At 41.3% G+C, this 16,784-nt stretch overlaps 2 protein-coding genes and 2 non-coding genes across 4 annotated transcripts in view; 2 read left to right on the top strand and 2 right to left on the bottom strand.

The window, feature by feature from the left end:
• Window positions 1-14,816, bottom strand: part of S6KL (ribosomal protein S6 kinase like) — a 53,159-nt gene extending 38,343 nt beyond the window's left edge. The window contains exons 1-7 of the mRNA XM_089593150.1: window positions 14,616-14,816; window positions 14,442-14,536; window positions 14,103-14,370; window positions 13,948-14,032; window positions 13,770-13,877; window positions 13,538-13,696; window positions 13,373-13,461 (exon numbers count right to left, since the gene is read on the bottom strand). Coding sequence (XP_089449276.1) covers window positions 13,373-13,461; window positions 13,538-13,696; window positions 13,770-13,877; window positions 13,948-14,032; window positions 14,103-14,370; window positions 14,442-14,536; window positions 14,616-14,672 — 861 coding nt within the window. The 5' untranslated portion in view covers window positions 14,673-14,816. The remainder of the gene's footprint in view (window positions 1-13,372; window positions 13,462-13,537; window positions 13,697-13,769; window positions 13,878-13,947; window positions 14,033-14,102; window positions 14,371-14,441; window positions 14,537-14,615) is intronic.
• Window positions 12-8,432, top strand: bnb (bangles and beads). Its single transcript, XM_014350750.3, has 3 exons — window positions 12-409; window positions 6,063-6,493; window positions 6,582-8,432. The coding sequence occupies exons 2-3, from the start codon at window positions 6,071-6,073 to the stop codon at window positions 7,644-7,646; spliced, it is 1,488 nt and encodes a 495-aa protein (XP_014206236.2). The 5' UTR covers window positions 12-409; window positions 6,063-6,070; the 3' UTR covers window positions 7,647-8,432.
• TRNAN-GUU (transfer RNA asparagine (anticodon GUU)) lies at window positions 12,709-12,782 on the top strand. The gene has a single exon. It is a non-coding gene; the product is annotated as a tRNA-Asn (tRNA).
• On the bottom strand, window positions 13,137-13,208 carry TRNAW-CCA (transfer RNA tryptophan (anticodon CCA)). Its single transcript has one exon. It is a non-coding gene; the product is annotated as a tRNA-Trp (tRNA).
• Window positions 14,817-16,784: the final 1,968 nt, after the last annotated feature.

Raw genomic sequence — 16,784 nt, 5'->3', positions numbered from 1 at the left:
GTGGAATCCGACTCGACACACACGAGCCAACCTTCGTCCGGATCGCCGCCGCCTCTCTCTCTCTCGCTCTCTTTTGCTCTCGTATATATACAGTCGCGGCTCTCTCTCTCTCTCCCACGCTATACAGAGAGCTTTGTGAAACGCACGCGCGCGCGGAACCACGCTATACGTGCCCCCTTCTCTCCGTAACTCGCACGTTCCTCCACCAGCAGCGTTGTGCACCAGCGGAGCCAGACTCTCGGCCCCTCCGTATATACCGACGAACGCGCAGTGGACTGCCGACGCTTCCCGAGCACACACGGAGTACGTTGCACCTACGACCGGACATCAGCGGTACAATATAAAACAACAAACCCAAAGTTGTACTCAGGACTCCTCGTCGTTGTCCACCACAGCCTGTAAGCCCACGGTGAGTACTTACGATTTACACGATTATCCATTTGCATCGCCTATACTTTTCTCATCTTTTATCCACCAGTTACCCCGTCCCTCCATCTTTCTCGGCAACCCCTCGCACCCTATCTCTCTCTCTCTCTCTCTCTCTCTCTCTTTGTAAACGGTGGAAAAAGCTCGTCTTTTTTGAAAAAAAAACTACAAGCTCGACTAGTTTACTTTTGCTTTGGCTTACGTATAGTGGTGTATGTATGGTCGGCGGCCGAGAGTTGATGAGGTGGAAACTCCGGGGGGGAATCTCGTCCCTCTCGCAGCTCTTCTCCGAGGGGGGAACGAGGGAGGCTTTGCCGGAGGGATTCTGGGGAGCGCCTCTTTTGACCATCTCTCATTACTCTTTTTTTCTTTCTTTTTCTTCTTCTTCATTTTAAAATGATGGACCAACAAGTGCACCTTTTGCCATCCATGTCGTAATTTGCGAGTTTTTGCTTCACTAACAACCCCATGTACTTGTAATTTTTATTTTCACGGCAAACTTGGTAGGTTCAAATGTTGCGTCGAAACCTTAAAAAAAAAAAAAAAACCCCAGCAACAAAGACTCTACGCTCTTGAGCATTATTTTCAACTCTCATTGCAAACAGCGAAGCAGAAAGAGAAGGACGAACGAACGAACGAAGGAAACAAAAAACAAATAAAAAAAAGGCCGCGCCTGCGGTACACTTTGCAAAGAGACCCGCCGATCGACCGGAGCGCGAATTACATCGTGTGTATGCATTATATCACGCGCGAGCTGGGAACGCCGGTTTTTCGCGATCATCGGCAAGAAAAAGAAGAAAAATAAAAAACAAATAACAAGTATATCACCAACATACATTACATAATCGAGCGAGAGCCCATCGGTATACTTCACGTACATCCATCCCGTACTTCTTACATGGCATAAAAATCATCCAGTTTTCAATTACGCTAGAGGCCGCGTTTTTTTTTAATACTTGTGCTCACGTGTTGATCATGAACAAAAAAAGGAACCGATCAAAGGTATAGTAGAAAGAAACACGTCAGACTTGACTGACAAGCAGGAAGAGGGGAACAAAAAAGTCGACGTGGTCACGAAGCCGGATGAGATGCAAGACACGCGTGTGCAACGGTGTACGGAAGCAGCCCCATCCTCTCGCGCCTTGCCGATTATTCCGCGTACGCGCTTCTTCCACACACTCTTGGCCCCGTGAACTTCGCGTGCCACTTGGATGTCTACCAAAGGAGACTCCAAATCAAACTTTTTTTTTTTTTCTAACGAGTTTCGTGTGGTAAATAAAAAACAAAAACAACACGTCAATCGGGATCGCGTGGAGTACAATTGGAGGGTGAAGGAGCTTACTTGGTCACCCCCGAAAAGTATCGCAACTGCAACTACACCTGTACTACTGCGGCTCGAGATACATGTTGCAAAAACGACAACATCTTGGGTTGTTCTTCTCCTCCCGGTGGATGAGCAAGTGTATATACACGAGAGCAAGCGGGTGTAGGGTTGCGAAAGCAAACTCTGGCGAAGCCTCTAATTAGCCGGCGCAGCTAATCCGGGCCAATCTGCAATTAGTATAAGGTACCGCGAGACGCGACTGCCTCCTCCTTAATTTTTCCGGAGGAGGATGGAACATATAATATAATATCTTTTCGAACACAAATATAAGCCCTTTAATCACCCGAACGACAACCATCACCACTTTTTTCTTTTTACTTACTTTGCATTAAAACTAGCCACGAAACGCGTACACCTATACAAAATATAACCGCTTTTGAACGTTGCCTCGAGAAAATGCAGCAATATTCGACACTCTGTGTGTGTGTACGTGTGTGTGAGCACATCGACACCGCTCGGGCTTTTAAGTGCAATTTGCGAAACTTTGCGCGGCTATTATTTTATTTTTTGTTTGGATTCCAGGCCAAATGAGTGCCGAGACAGGTCCCCCCCCCTTGCATTTCTGGCGCTCTCGAGGTGTTATACACGTTTCACAAAACAGACGTGGCTCTACTGCGAGAGGAATTTTTCTTTCTTTTTCTAAAAGTTAGGCGCACAAAAACGTGTTTCCAGATATTATATGCATACTGTTTTTATTTTTTTTATAATCGGGAACGAGGATAAGTAGGTATTTCACGGGCTTCGGTGGAGGAGGACGCTTATCGGTTTAACACAATACATGCACTACGCGCTCGTCCGCGTGTGATTTTTCCGCAAAACTGTGAAAGCGACGACGGGTCTTTACGCGCGATACAAATCAGTCCGATAGTGATACGGGATGGAAAATGAAAAAAAAAAAAAAAAAAAAAAAAAAAAAAAAAAAAAAAGAAATGAAAAAAAGAAAAAACAGCAAGTAAAGTACAGTTTGAGAAACCCCACTCGGCTATAATATATACCGATGCTACTGGCTGTTGCTGGGAAATTTCGTCATCATCGTCATCATCATCATCATCCTCATCACGGCACACTGCAGCAGAAGCCAAGATCTGCAGGCTACGTATACTTTATGTAACGTCAAAAGATAATAATGGCACATTATTATAAATAATACTTACGCAGTTGTGTACGTGTATATACACGTATACGTATATGTATACATATATATATACACATAGATGTATCTAATGTACGCGAGGTGCCAAGCGGGGTTTCTTAACATTGTGTTTAATAATTGCCGCATCGCCTCTATTTTTTTTCTTTTTTTCTTCTTTCCATTTAACTATAGGCAATTACGTAAGAAGAAGCCTTTCGCGCTAGCATGAACGTCAAAGGAACCCTTGTCCCCCTCGTCCCTTCTTCTGATTACTATTTTTTTTTTTTTCCCCTCCTCCTCCTATTCCATCATTCGGGGCCACTTTGGCACTCTCGTGGAAAGCCGGCGAAAATGGAGAAAGGAAAAATCCCGTGGCGCCGAGACTTTGTTAATGCTGTATACACCCCTTCCCTCCCCCTGCAACATAAATACACGCGATACGAAAATTTAGCGCTCGCAAACAACGAGCCTACATTACACCAGCCGCAATCTCGGCGACGCAGGGGAGGGAAATAGAAAGACGGACAAGAAAAACAAATTAATAGCTATACGTACGTGGGGATCTCTCCCTATATATGTACATATATACACCTTAATGGAGGGATGACTCAACTAATGTAACGCGTCGGAAAGTTTAATGTACAAGGTTTTTTTTTCCCCTTTGGGTCAACCAAACTAAGGCAGTTTGTCGTCCTGTCTCTTGTGCAAACGTATCGGATACGGGGAAAAAAAAGAAAGAAAAATTCTTTTGCGGAAACAAAAGTTGGGCGCACCTCGCGGGTGGAGCATCATACATCCCCCTGTTTGCCCTTGGCGTATATACGCGTGGACGCTCGGGTAATGGATGGGCGGAGGGAAAATTCCGTGGATGGCAGGCGCGCTGAAAGGAGGGGGGAAAAATTTCCATCGCAGGCATGGCAATTGGAAACGTTGACTCGAGTGTGTGTATGTATATGATCGCCATCGCGCGGGGAGTATACATCCCCGTTCCGCGTGATGGGCATTTTTTTCTATCTTCCCTATCGCCGCTATCGGTGTACATATACATATATACATAGTGGTCTTCCCTTCCAAAGTCTCGGTGTAATTGAATAAGCCCATGCTTAATCTCGGATGCGGGTATCGCGCGGAAAAAGAAAAATGGACGCGTTACACATCACGGAGATAAGCAAAGTCTCGTAGGATTGAATCGTGGGGGACGGAAGAAAAAAAAAAAAAAAAAAAAAAAAAAAGCAGAACATTACCCGTATGCGGAGAAGAAAACGAGAGCTTTTATGCGTCACATCGGAACTGGTGGCGCCTCTCCGTGTGTATATACTATATGTTACATGTATACGTATACGTTCAAAGGTTCTAGAAGCTGCTGGAGCCTCCCCTCGTTTCAGCCCCCTTTTCTATGTGCTGTGTATATATGTATATACACGTATATATAGGTACGGAGAGAGAAACGAGGTGGAGAGCGAGTGTTTCGCTGTACTGCTGCTGAGTCTTGCCACTTTTCGGGCCAAGTTGTTCCCCCTCCCCCCACCCTCTTACTCTCTCTGTCCCATCTTCCTCGTCGTCTTGACTCGACCGAGCGAAAGACGTGCTCTATCGCTATGCGGTCTTTTGACGTCGTTTTACCCCCTTTCATACGTATATGCATCTTCAGTACATATATGCATTATATAGTCGGAACAGAGAGGACGAGTGTCAAACAGCGACAATCGTCAGGATGGGAATACTTTTTTTTTTTCCCCACTTGCGGATGATTTGATTTGTTGGTTGGGACGGAAATTTTTTTTTTTTTTTTTTTTTTATTTAAAATTGCACAATGAAAGTGTAGTGGTGGTAATTGATTGGAGGGAAGCCCAAAAGGACGCGCTTGTGTGGCTCTCGGATACAATACACCCATCCCCAACGGCAGTATTTTTAGCTTTGTTGTCCAAATCAATTACACGATATTTTATTTCAATTTTTTCACCGCAACAACTTTTTTTTTCTTTTTCATAAAACCGTGTACAATGTACGCACAAAGGAAAAACTCGATGAAACCAATCGCAATAGCAACAAAAAAAGAAAGGAAAAATCTCAGGCTGCTGTGCGTATACATTATAAGTATACATACCCGTACGACATTGCACCAAACCGGCAATTTGTCGATTAACGTTGATGGGTCAGTAAAGTGGTATTGTGTATACGAAAACGACTACACACAGCATGTATCGAACAAAACCGGCATCGAAGACCGGCACTGCGTAATGGCGTACAAAAAAAAAAAAAAAAAAAAAAAAAATTACAGTGTGGCTGCACGCGTCGATCGACCGGCCAAGCGAAGGCTGATGTTTTTAAATGGGACGCGCGCGTTTTCACTTTCTGCGCGTTTTCACGGGTTGTTACGGCACCGCTCGATGCATCCTGCCATTATACGAGTGCGTAAAGAGAGAAAAAAAAAAAAGGCACACGAGCACCTTATTTGTCCCTCTGATGCCTTCCTTTCAATGTCAGCCCGCACAGGCTATCTCCTTGTTTCCATATCACCGTCTCTCGATCTCCTATTGAAAGCTTTCCTCGCCTTGTACATTTACCACCTCGTCCCGCTTTATAATTGCGCGATACGCATCATCTTTGCCGTCGTAATAGCTCACAATGTATAGACTGTATATGGTTGTAAATGAGTATTAAAAAGAAAAAAGAAAAATATTCATATTAATATTACAACTTTTTTTTTTTTTTCTCTTTTCTCATCGTATTACAACGTTTCATAACTCTACCGAGGGTAAAAATCATAAATTCATCCGTCGTCGCTCGGGACTGCGAAACACCCGAGGGTTCCCCGACTACCTGCTCCCTCCCGTTCCATCTAGGTATATATGCATGTATATACATACCTACCAAACTTCCATCAATCGATACGGCTTTGGAGCCAGCGGCGGCGAACGCACTGGTCCACCAATTTCGCGCACCTACACGCGGGCAAACTTCAAAAGAGCCCCGCGTCGCCAATTACCGAAATTGATGCCCATTGCATATATTACATTATACACTTTTATAAAAAAAAAAAATTAAAAAAAATAAAAAAGCCTCAAAACGCATTCAACGACTAAATGAGCCCCCAACTCGTTGTGCTTACTGTCGCAGACAATATCATGAAGTTCTTGGGACTCTTGTTGGTGATCCTGGCGGTCGCGAGAGCGATGCCAGTGGCCGAGGAGAAGAAGCCGGAGCCGGTGATGGGTGTCGTGCCGCTTGAAAAGTCCCTGCAGGAGGAGAAGCCCGTGCAGGCCGAGGAGCCGGCCAAGCTGCCAGCCACCGAGCCCGCCCAAATTGCCCCGCAACAACCGATCGAGCAGCCACGCTCGGCCGCCATCGCCGAGGACAAGCCGCTCGTTGTGTCCCAGAAGGACGAGAAGATCGAGGAGCCCGCCCCCAAGTCCGCCGAGCCCCTGCCCGAGAAAAAAATCGACCTCGAGGAGCCCAAGAAGCCCGAGGAGGAGAAAAAGGCCGCCCCCGAGCCCGAGAAGAAGGCTGACGAACCCAAGGAGGAACTCAAGCTCGCCCCCTCCGAGCAGGTAGGTGTCTTGCCTCACACACCCCCCCAATTCCTTTCCATTGCAAAACCAATGGGTGTATACTAACACGGGCGGGGATGGGCCGCAGGTTGTAACGGCCGCCGCGGAGACGAAGAAAGCCGAGGAGCCCAAGGAGCCCGAGGTGGCCCCCGTGGTCGCCGAGCCCGTGCAGCCGATCGCCAGCGCCGTTAGCTCCGAGGCAGAGCCCGCCCAAGCCAAAAAGATCGACGAGCCGATCGTCGCCGAAAAGAAGGAAGTCGCCACGAGCCCGATCGCCCCCGAGCGAGTGACCCGCGAGGCCGAGGAAGCCGCCGCCAAGCTCGAGAAGAAGCCCGAGGTACAGCCCGCCAGTACCGCCCCGGCCGTCATCCCCACTGAGGCCGTCGTCGCCGAGGACAAGCCCATCGAGCCTGTCAAGACCGAGCCCGTAGTCGCCGCCGCCGCTCTCCCCGAAGCCGAGCCCAAGAAGACCGAGGAGCCCGCCCCCGTGCCCGCCGCCGAGAGCATCAACAAACTCGCCACCGACGCCGTAGTCGCCGAGGCCCCCAAACCCGAGGAGCCCCAACCCATCAAGACCGAGCCCGTCGTAGCCGCCACCGCCGTCGAGCCCACCCCTGCCCAGCCCGCCCAGGAGCCCGCCAAGGAGCAGCGCTCCCAGGACACGGCCACGCTCGCCGCGGTAGAGCCCGAGAAGGCGACGGCCCCCGTCACCCCGGCCGAGGAGCCCCAGAAGGTGTCGCCGGTGGTGGCCGAGAAGACGGCCAAGAGCGCCGAGGAGCTGCCCAAGCCCCAGGAGGTCAAGGCCGAGGCCACGGCGGCGGTGGTAGCGGTAGAGCCCGTCAAGGCGGAGGAGGAACCGAAGAACCCCGAGCCCGTGGCCAAGAAGGAGGAGGAGAAGCCGACGACGCAGGCCAGCAGCTGCGCCGGCAGCGAGGAGTGCGACTGCGGCAGCAGCGAGGAGGAAGACTCGAGCGAGGAGCAGACCAAGAAGGACAGTTGCAAGAAGAAGCTGGCGCCGATCAAGGCGAAGAAGGAGGAGGCGGAGGAGGTGGTGACCGGCAAGTCGGCGGCGCCCGCGCAGGCGGTGGCGGCGCAGGTGCAGCCCGAACAGCCAGAGGCAGCGGCCAAAGCAGCAGCAGCGCCCTTGTCTTAATCTGGGGGCTCGACGAACCTCTTTCTCTCTACTGTCGATGATCCGGTGGCGATGACGATGACGATGATGATGATGATGATGATGATCGGAAGCGACGATTGTACACTTGTAGCGCGAGAGTGTGGCGCGAATGCGTGAATGTATATTGCGTATACTGAAGTTAAAAGATAACGAGAGAATGAGATGCACATGGGGTGATGATTATATTATATACTTATCGCGTGCGGCAAAGCGCGCGCGTGCGGTTCGTTTTTTTTTTTTTTTTTTTTTTTTTTTCGCGAGCCGATCCCGCGGACGGGCGTGGCGAGTCTCGCCGAATTTTGGCGAGTCCCACCCAGAGATCCTCGAGACTCGCGACGCTCCCGGGCGCTCGACCAGTTGGAAGAAGAAGGAGATAATCATGAAGAATAATGGAAACGCGTTCGTCCCGGCGGACACTGGTGACTTTGGTTCGCATGGAACGTTCGGTTTCTCTCTACTCGTTCAAACACTGATCTTTACTTTGTCCCTCGGTTCTTACGCACCTTCGTCTTCTCTATACTGCTCTTGCCCCCGTCCCCTCTCCCCCTTACACTTCCCTCGATCGTCACTGTCCTTTCCTTTTTATTATTATTATTATTATTATTTTTTTTTTTTTCTTTAACGTTAGCACCACGACGACTACACGCATCATCGTTACAAACGTAGATCCCCTGTAACCCGCCCATCGTCATTATTATTTCCCATACACGTTTAGTACCCCGTTCCACCTTACCACCCCCCCCCCCTTTCCTGCAACGTACCAACTATAGAAAACTTCTCTCCTCTTTTAGTCGTAATATAAATATATTGATAATTAAGTTTTATTATTCGTTAGTGATAGTGCCGCTATTATTATTATATTATATTATTCTATTATTATTATTATTATATTTGTAATATTGCAATCATCATCGTTACAATAATAATAATTATTATTGATAATTATTTACCACCGATGTTTTTTTTCTTTTCTTTTTTTTTTTTTTTTTTGTTTTTTTTGTTTTTTTTTTTACTCTATCGACTCGAGCCAACATCAACACCTTTATTGTTTGTTTTCGGTCTCGTGGCCAGTGGTAATACGATGATACAATGCATTAAATGTACGCATTACGCGCGAGCTGAAAAACGATACGTTTCGTTTCTATTATACGTATACATGTAGATATAATAATGGAGACAGAGATGGAGACAGAAAGATAGAGAAAGAAGGAAGAAGAAAAAAAAAAAAAAAAAAAAAAAAGAAGAAGCGCATCGTGCTTATCGAAGACTTAATTCAGGGTGTTATACTTTATATATTTTCTACGATCTATACGAGTATGCATCATCACTTCTTTATAATTATTCCATGAATAAATGTAACATTACAAAAATCCAATCAACATGAGATACTATTTTAGTTTGCTACTACTATTCCAAATTTTGTCATCAATATTATTATTATTATTATTATTATCAATAATATTATCATTATTTTCATGTAAGAGGAACTAAACAGCAACAACAATGTAAGATAAATCATTAAGTACTATAATTGTTTTACTGGATAATAATAAAATTTCACTTATTACCGTAGCGAGTGAGCAATACCTATTTTTGAATTTACTCACGTCATTGCAGACATATACTTGCATTACAATATTATTTGTAGGCGTAATGTCGATGTATTAATTATACTCGTGAGAACGAAAAAAAAAAACATTAATTAAAAGTCAACAAGAACAAGTGGTAACATATGCACGACATGGTTTTTGATGTAGTTTATATATTGCATTTATACGTATATGGAAAAAACAAAAAAAAAAAGAATCAAATTATATATAAATATATATAAATAACGTTAAACGTATAGTCTACATTTAGAATTGTTACATTTCTAGAAAAAGAAAGAAAAAAAATTTACCGATGACTATATACCGATCGACACATTCACGATCACATAATCCTATGTAGTTTTCACTTTTTCAAGCGCAAACTCTTTTATCTTCTTAGAATTGGAAAAAAAGACAAAAACCTACTTGTGAAATCAGTAAAAAGAATGAAAAAAAAAAAAGGATCACTACAACGGCAGCTCTGTGCACTGCATTTATTCGATCGTGTGTCGCGCATAAGCACCTTGCATCAGCAGCATCTGTAGTAATAAAAAATAAAAAAAAACAAAATAAAGGAAGAGCAATAAAAAGAAAGACGGAAGATCCGCATGATTCAACTGTACACCTTGACCTTTGAATTCGAAATTCGCTTCGCAACATCGGACAGCGCTAATTCACCTGATAGTCGCTCAACCGATACAATAGTGCCTTCCGATAATTATGCAAGCCACCGACTAAACATGACATTACGTAGCAAGGAAGCTCGCCGACACTTATCGATTGTCCCCCCCCCTCCCTCTGTCCAGATTCATTACGCTCCTATTACACGTTCTTTTTTTTTTCTTTTGCATGCATGTACATACATACATGTACATGTATATCACAAACACAATGCGTGTGTCTGCGTGTATCTCTGGTTACAAAGCGACAAACAGATTGGATTCTACCTAGGTGTATATATATATGCATACATATTTATGTAACAAACACGATTGACATATTATTATCATTATTACCACTGCTATTGTGGTGATGCCAAAATTTACAAGTACCTAATTCTCTTGTAGAAACATAAACTTTGTGATTAAAGGACATAAATGTAGTGGCAGCGAAATTATGTTGTTATTGTCATACGTATGTGTGCACAAGTTTCATGTTTTTTTTTTGTTTTTTTTTTTTTTTTTTTTCAAGAAATTAGGATGGAAGTTTTTGGTAAAAAATCGACGCTCGTTGTATTTTTGCATAAACATTTAACGTATTTATTTCACCGATTGGCTTATATAAACATGTACACGTGCATATACATATTATTTTTTGTCTTAGTAAGAGATGATGATGATGATGATCAATGTTAGACAAATAAATATAATTGCAAGTATACCACTATGGCGAATTTATTGTTGTACTTATGGCCCTGCGGACTTTGTAATATTTTTCATTTTCAAGGGAAAAAAAAATGCGGCTCGTGCCAGAGCTCGTTTAAATTTCAAAAGAGACAAGGCGAATGCTTTACATTTTAGTGTCAGAGGATGAAGGTGAGTTTAGAAAAAAAAAAAAAATAAAAAAAAAATAAAAATAAAAATTCAAACTAGCCGAGAGTTATACAACCTGCAGGCCTCTTCAGGTGTGTTTATTGCACGTACGTGAGACACATAAAATTATGCGAATCCGAAATATTCTGCATGGCAGGTGTCCTCAAAAATAAAAGGAGCAGGTCTACTGTCGCAAAAACAAAACGATGGGAACGTCCATTTTCTGCATCGCGTTTGCAAATGAAATGCATAACAAAAAAACAAAAAAACAAAAAAATAGAAGATACCGCGAATCAGAAAATAAAGAAACCCATTCCCGTATCGATGGACTTATGGACACGGATGCCTTTTCAATTATTTTAAAGGGTCATTTTTTGCTTAAAAGAAATTATTTTCCAGTAAAATTAAACAACAATTACAATTTGAAAGAAAAAAAATATTTTCGAAGTATTTAAAAAAGTATTCAAATGTTTTATTTCAAAGACTTAACAATAATTTTAAGTATCTAAAATGTATTGCACTTATCTGTCAGAAAAAAAATTTTTTTTTAGCTAAAACAATATAGATGATTCAAGAAACGTACTTATGTTCGTTCATTCGTAGTGTCGTGGTTTCGTGCACATTGGAGAGAAGAAAATTAGCTCGCAAGACAACACTAGGCTTTGGTATTCCACGTGCACTCGTTTACCTATTTATTAGTTAAGTCAATTGTGTATGTCGTCATACAAGGGGTAGTCGAAGAAGAAATAGGGGATACGCGTGATAATCGACCATTTCCGTTTGTTACCACCACAAGTTACGCATTGGTACCTCGAATGTACCTACCATACATACTACGCCAACTCTACGATTTTTGATGAACCAAGAGTGCTAAAGTGGTTCAATTTATATTTTTTTATTTTTCAAACAAACTCATGATGACACTTACACAGGGGTCTTCGTTAAACAGCTGAAATATTAATTGAGGACATAATTTTCTGCTTTTGCCATTACTAGGGTGATTTTATTGTCACCACTGCTTACTCTAAAATACGTCACGAGGTACCTAACGAGCATAGCACTCAAAGTTTATTCAATACATTCCGATGTGTTATACGTTATACCAGGAATCGAGGGTTGTTCAAACGACAGTTAGTGCGATCGGGTTTCGAATTAAAAATAATCAAGTGGACTGGAGTTTGAATTCTTACTTCGAGTTTAAATTGGTGTGCAAATTTGTATCTGGATTTTTCTTTGGGTTTAATTAATGCAAGTCTAATATATTTCTGCAACCCCAGGGGGAAGGGTAGATTTCTGGCATTTCTAATGTACCGATAAGGGGTATGAAAGTGCTTGTAAAAATTAATTCAACAAAATAGGCCCAAGTAATAAAAAATAAAAAAAATTCCGTCAAATTGATGTTTGTATATGATACAAGTTTAAAACAACATAACAAATCAGCTATCATGTAGGATACTTAACGCCATCTACCGGGAAACAAGTTTAGTTTTTGGGGATTGTCGCCAAGTACGAACAGCAGATGTTATCTACTCAAGTGCGTTCAGACTATATTAATTTGTTTTACCGATCTGTCGCATACATTTTTTCATAATAATAATGTTCATTATTTCTTAAGACAAAATATACCTGATTTTAATTGCGTGATTTGTAAATATGTGGTAATGAGAATTGTAATTATTACTGCATAATATATATAGCAATACAATATAGCATACCTACATCAGCTTCATTGTGCTTACTGAGTAGAAATGTTTTTCGTATTATAGTGTAAATTCGTGTGTAAATTTCAAAAATCGTTTAACGATTGCAAGAATGGCGAACGACTCATTGAATAATCGTCAAAACACAGTTATGTTTGGATCAAACCGTAAGAGGAAAAAATTTCAGATTAAGACGTGCGTGGAGCCCCGACTCGTCGAAGCCTCCGTGGCGCAATCGGCTAGCGCGTTCGGCTGTTAACCGAAAGGTTGGTGGTTCGAGCCCACCCGGGGGCGTTTGTTTTTGGTCTACGATTTCGTCCACCTTGTAACTTTTGCCAATACAGACAATAGTTTCAATGCCCTCTTTTACAAGTATTTAGTTGTGACTCTCATTTCTAAGGATATCTTTCATTAACTCATCATGTTATCATCATATGATTTTAATGTTTACCATCTATATTCTTGTATCATATTTATATACACATATGCCCGTCAACTTTGGTAATGCTCTAAAAAAAAAAAAAAATTCGAATCAATTAGTAAAATATGTTGAAATCTAATGATTTTACATGCAGATGAACGTGAAGAAATTTAATCGTTGAGAAAAAGCGTTTGTGTTGTGTTGAAGGGCAAAAATAAAATAAAAATTGACCCCGACGTGATTTGAACACGCAACCTTCTGATCTGGAGTCAGACGCGCTACCGTTGCGCCACGGAGTCTTGTGTCAGACGCTCCTTGAGAGCGGACGATACTTATAGGACACGTATATATGGGACATTCCACACGGTTTTGAAGTACTACTGTCAGGTAGCGCGACTCCTAGATGGTCCTTTTTACTTTACAATTTCATAGATAAATTTATAATTAATTGATATCGACAAACCTGATTTGTCAGAAGAAAACAAGCCAACACTCCAAGTGACCACCAATCAACCTCATGTCCATAATACTGTCTTTTAATGATTTCCGGGGCTGAAATGAGAAATAAATTATAACTTTGCAAAAAAGTAAAAAAAATTATTTACAAGTTGTATAAAAATGAGTTTACCTATGTATTCTAAAGTTCCGCAGAACGTGCCAGTTCTATGTGTAGGCCTAAGCCATTTAGCTAATCCAAAGTCTATGAGCATGGCATGACCTTCATTGTCAAGTAAAATATTAGATGCCTTTAAATCCCTATGAATTATCCCTGCATTATGCAGAAAATCTAGGAAACATTTTTAATTTTACTAATTTTTTCCACAAGAAAACAATCACTTACTATTCATAACTTGACTTACCTAAAGCTAAAGCTATCTCTGCAACATATATCCTAACTACACCCTCTGATAAACAGCCATATTCATGGACTAGAGAAAGCAACTCACCACTACCTATGTACTGAGTTACTGAAATACACAATTTTATATTAATTGTAGTTAGAAAACGTAATTTTGTTTGATATATATTTCAACTCACAAATATACAAAGTTTTTCTTCCTTGCCAATGATGAGGTGAACTGGCAATAAAAGTATGGTGGCCAACAGCTTTTTGTATGGATACCTTGAATGATAAAATTCTCAAAGTTTGTGTACTACTAGTATAGTACTTAATAGCAAAATTCAATTCTTACCTCTTGTTTGGCCTGTTCAACCGCATTTTCAGCAACTATTTTAGCTTTGCTGATCACCTTTAAAGCAAATATTTCTTTTGTATCCTTTTTTCGTACTTTATATACTCTACCATAGGCTCCCTTAGAAATAATATCAATAAACACATAGTCGATTTTCAAAGGTGCTTCCCTAACTGGAAACTCAGGTAAGAACATAGCTTCAAATCTTGGCACAGGCCATGCAGTCTTTGAGGAATTAAGTCGATCATTTAAAGTATTTTCACTCCAACTGAAAAAAAAAACAAAAACAATTTTTAGTAAATCATAAGCCAATCAAAGATTAAACATGTCTGCTCTTACCTTCTACGTGAGAATCTGGACCAAGGTCTTAGCTCTTCGCACGAAGCCTGAGGAGTCCTGGTGAATGTTTTTCTAATAATATCACTGAGGCTGTACTACAATGATTCAAACAAACGTAATTTGCATCATTATTTTTGTTTTAGGTTAGAAAGATGTGTGAAAATTGTTATTTACCTGGCTTTCATATTGTCGGTGGACGTAGCGATAATTTTTTTCGTTTGAATTTCCCATCCGATCTCAAATGTGATCATAAAAAATACTAAATACTATCCTTTCCGATTTTCCAACTAAAAACTTTGAATTTGGAATCTGTCAAACAGCTTTGGGAAAACGAGACACTGTACACACCTACTTTTTATCACGAACACCTCACTGATGCACAGTTGAAAATGAAGTTCGAAAAGAAAAAAAAACTAAAAAAAAACTAAAAAAAAAAAAAAAAACGAATACCGCCGTTTGCCGTTTGCCGGCTTATTTCAAACGTCATTGACTTTTATCTTCAAGCGTAAGTACCTACATATATGTGCGAGTCCATCAGTTTCAGTCTATATACTACCAAGTACCAAGAAACGATCAAACTTGTGTGTGTACTGTATACCGACGCACCCATACATACTTACAAAGCACGTGTAAAACATGCTTGACATGCATGCATATTGCATGGGTGTTTTCCGCAATCGTCTGCACCAGCAAGTAATTTAAGGTTGCGCTCTACGCTACCATCAGGTCGGTAAGTCAACTACCTTGAATTAACTGGCGCTCTGTTCCGTAATCTGGCCAGTTAAAATAGCAGACGACAGTCAACAGCGATGAAATCTTCACTTTTTTCTCGACTTTCACGTTTCACGTCGTATGCTGTTTTAACTGCGCGCAGTTAAGACCATGTGCAGATTACGGAATAAACAGCGCCAGTTTAATTCAAGGTATAGTTGACTTACTGACCTGACGATAACGTAGAGCGCAAATTTAAATTACTTGCTGGTGACGACGATTGCGGAAAACACCCCAAGCGGCGTTACCACCACGACCTACGTAACTTTACAGCCTCTGATTTTATCATTCTGGTAAAGAGAGCACGGTGTAAGATGTACGTTAAGTTATGTGTAGTAATTAAAGAAATTGCTACCTAATGCCATATGGTCGATTTTATTAAACCATATGAATACCTCTATTTTTGGAGGTTGACTTTTGAGTAAAAAATAGATTGTAAACTTGCCGCAAACAGCACAAACTACGTTAACTTTTTATTATCTATCTGTAAGATTAGTTGCGGCTGGTTTGTAATTATCAAAGTGACTTTGCTGTAAATAGCAATACTTATTTGGATCAGCGCCATCTAGCGGTCTTGATTTTTTGGCCATTGGTGGCTCCTAAAATTCTCAATCAGAGCAATTTGGATTAGAGCCATTTAGTCAATTATAAACCAGCCGCAACTCATGATGAAGCTATAAAATGATAAAATAACAATATGTGTGTTTTTGGCGGCAAGGTAACAATCTATTTTCTACCAAAAAATCGACCTCCTATGTGTTTGTACTTTAAAAGATAAATTTTCAAGCATAAGATGGATTGTTAACTTGCCGCCTAAAACACATGTACCGTTATTTTTTCATTTTATAGGCTTTATCATAAGTTGCGGCTGGTTTATAATTGACTAAATGGCTCTAATCTTGAATGCTCTGATTGAGAATTTTAGGAGCCACTTTTGGCCAAAAAATAAAGACCGCTAGATGGCGCTGATCCAAATAACTATTGCCATTTACAGCAACGTCACTTTGATAATTATAAACCAGCCGCAACTAATCTTACAGATAGATAATAAAAAGTTAACATTTTTTGTGCTACTTGCGGCAAGTTTACAATATGTCTTTTACCTGTAAATGGACCTTGAAAAGTATAAATATTCCACTTATCTTATACGGCTTATAAAATCTACCATATTTACAAAATTAAAGTACTTTAGACCTTTTATCATTAACTCGCGGAAGCACAGCCCTTTAACTTTCTAGTTTAAATAAACAGCTAACTTATATAATATGTACATACCAAGATTTGTGTTACAGAAATCTTGAACAATGATTAAATAGATACGTAAAGTAATAAGTCCAAAAGAGACAACTAAAGAAAAAAAGTTTAAAAAAGAAGTTCAGTTACACAGGAAGAGTCTCCTAAAAATGGAGCATTGGATCTCACTTAATTTAAATTGCTTTACAATTTATCTTTTACCTAAAAATCGACCTCCAAAACTATCAATATTCTACTTATCTTATATGGCTCATAAAATCGACAATATTTATTAAATTACAATACTCTTGACCTTTTACCATTAACTGATGAAAGAAC

This window comes from Copidosoma floridanum, unplaced genomic scaffold (genome assembly GCF_036245765.1).
Source record: "Copidosoma floridanum isolate Cflo_tuat_1 unplaced genomic scaffold, Cflo_Japanese_pri ptg000019l, whole genome shotgun sequence".
NCBI classification, from domain to species: Eukaryota; Metazoa; Arthropoda; class Insecta; order Hymenoptera; family Encyrtidae; genus Copidosoma; species Copidosoma floridanum.
Note: the sequence above shows the minus strand (reverse complement) of the source record. Positions and strands in the feature narration are given on the sequence as shown.

Bases quoted from the DNA above. Each gene is read 5' to 3' on its own strand.
- bnb (XM_014350750.3), top strand. From the start codon at position 6,071: ATGAAGTTCTTGGGACTCTTGTTGGTGATCCTGGCGGTCGCGAGAGCG. The intron at 6,494-6,581 runs GTAGGTGTCTTG...GATGGGCCGCAG, and splicing joins AGCTCGCCCCCTCCGAGCAG to GTTGTAACGGCCGCCGCGGA.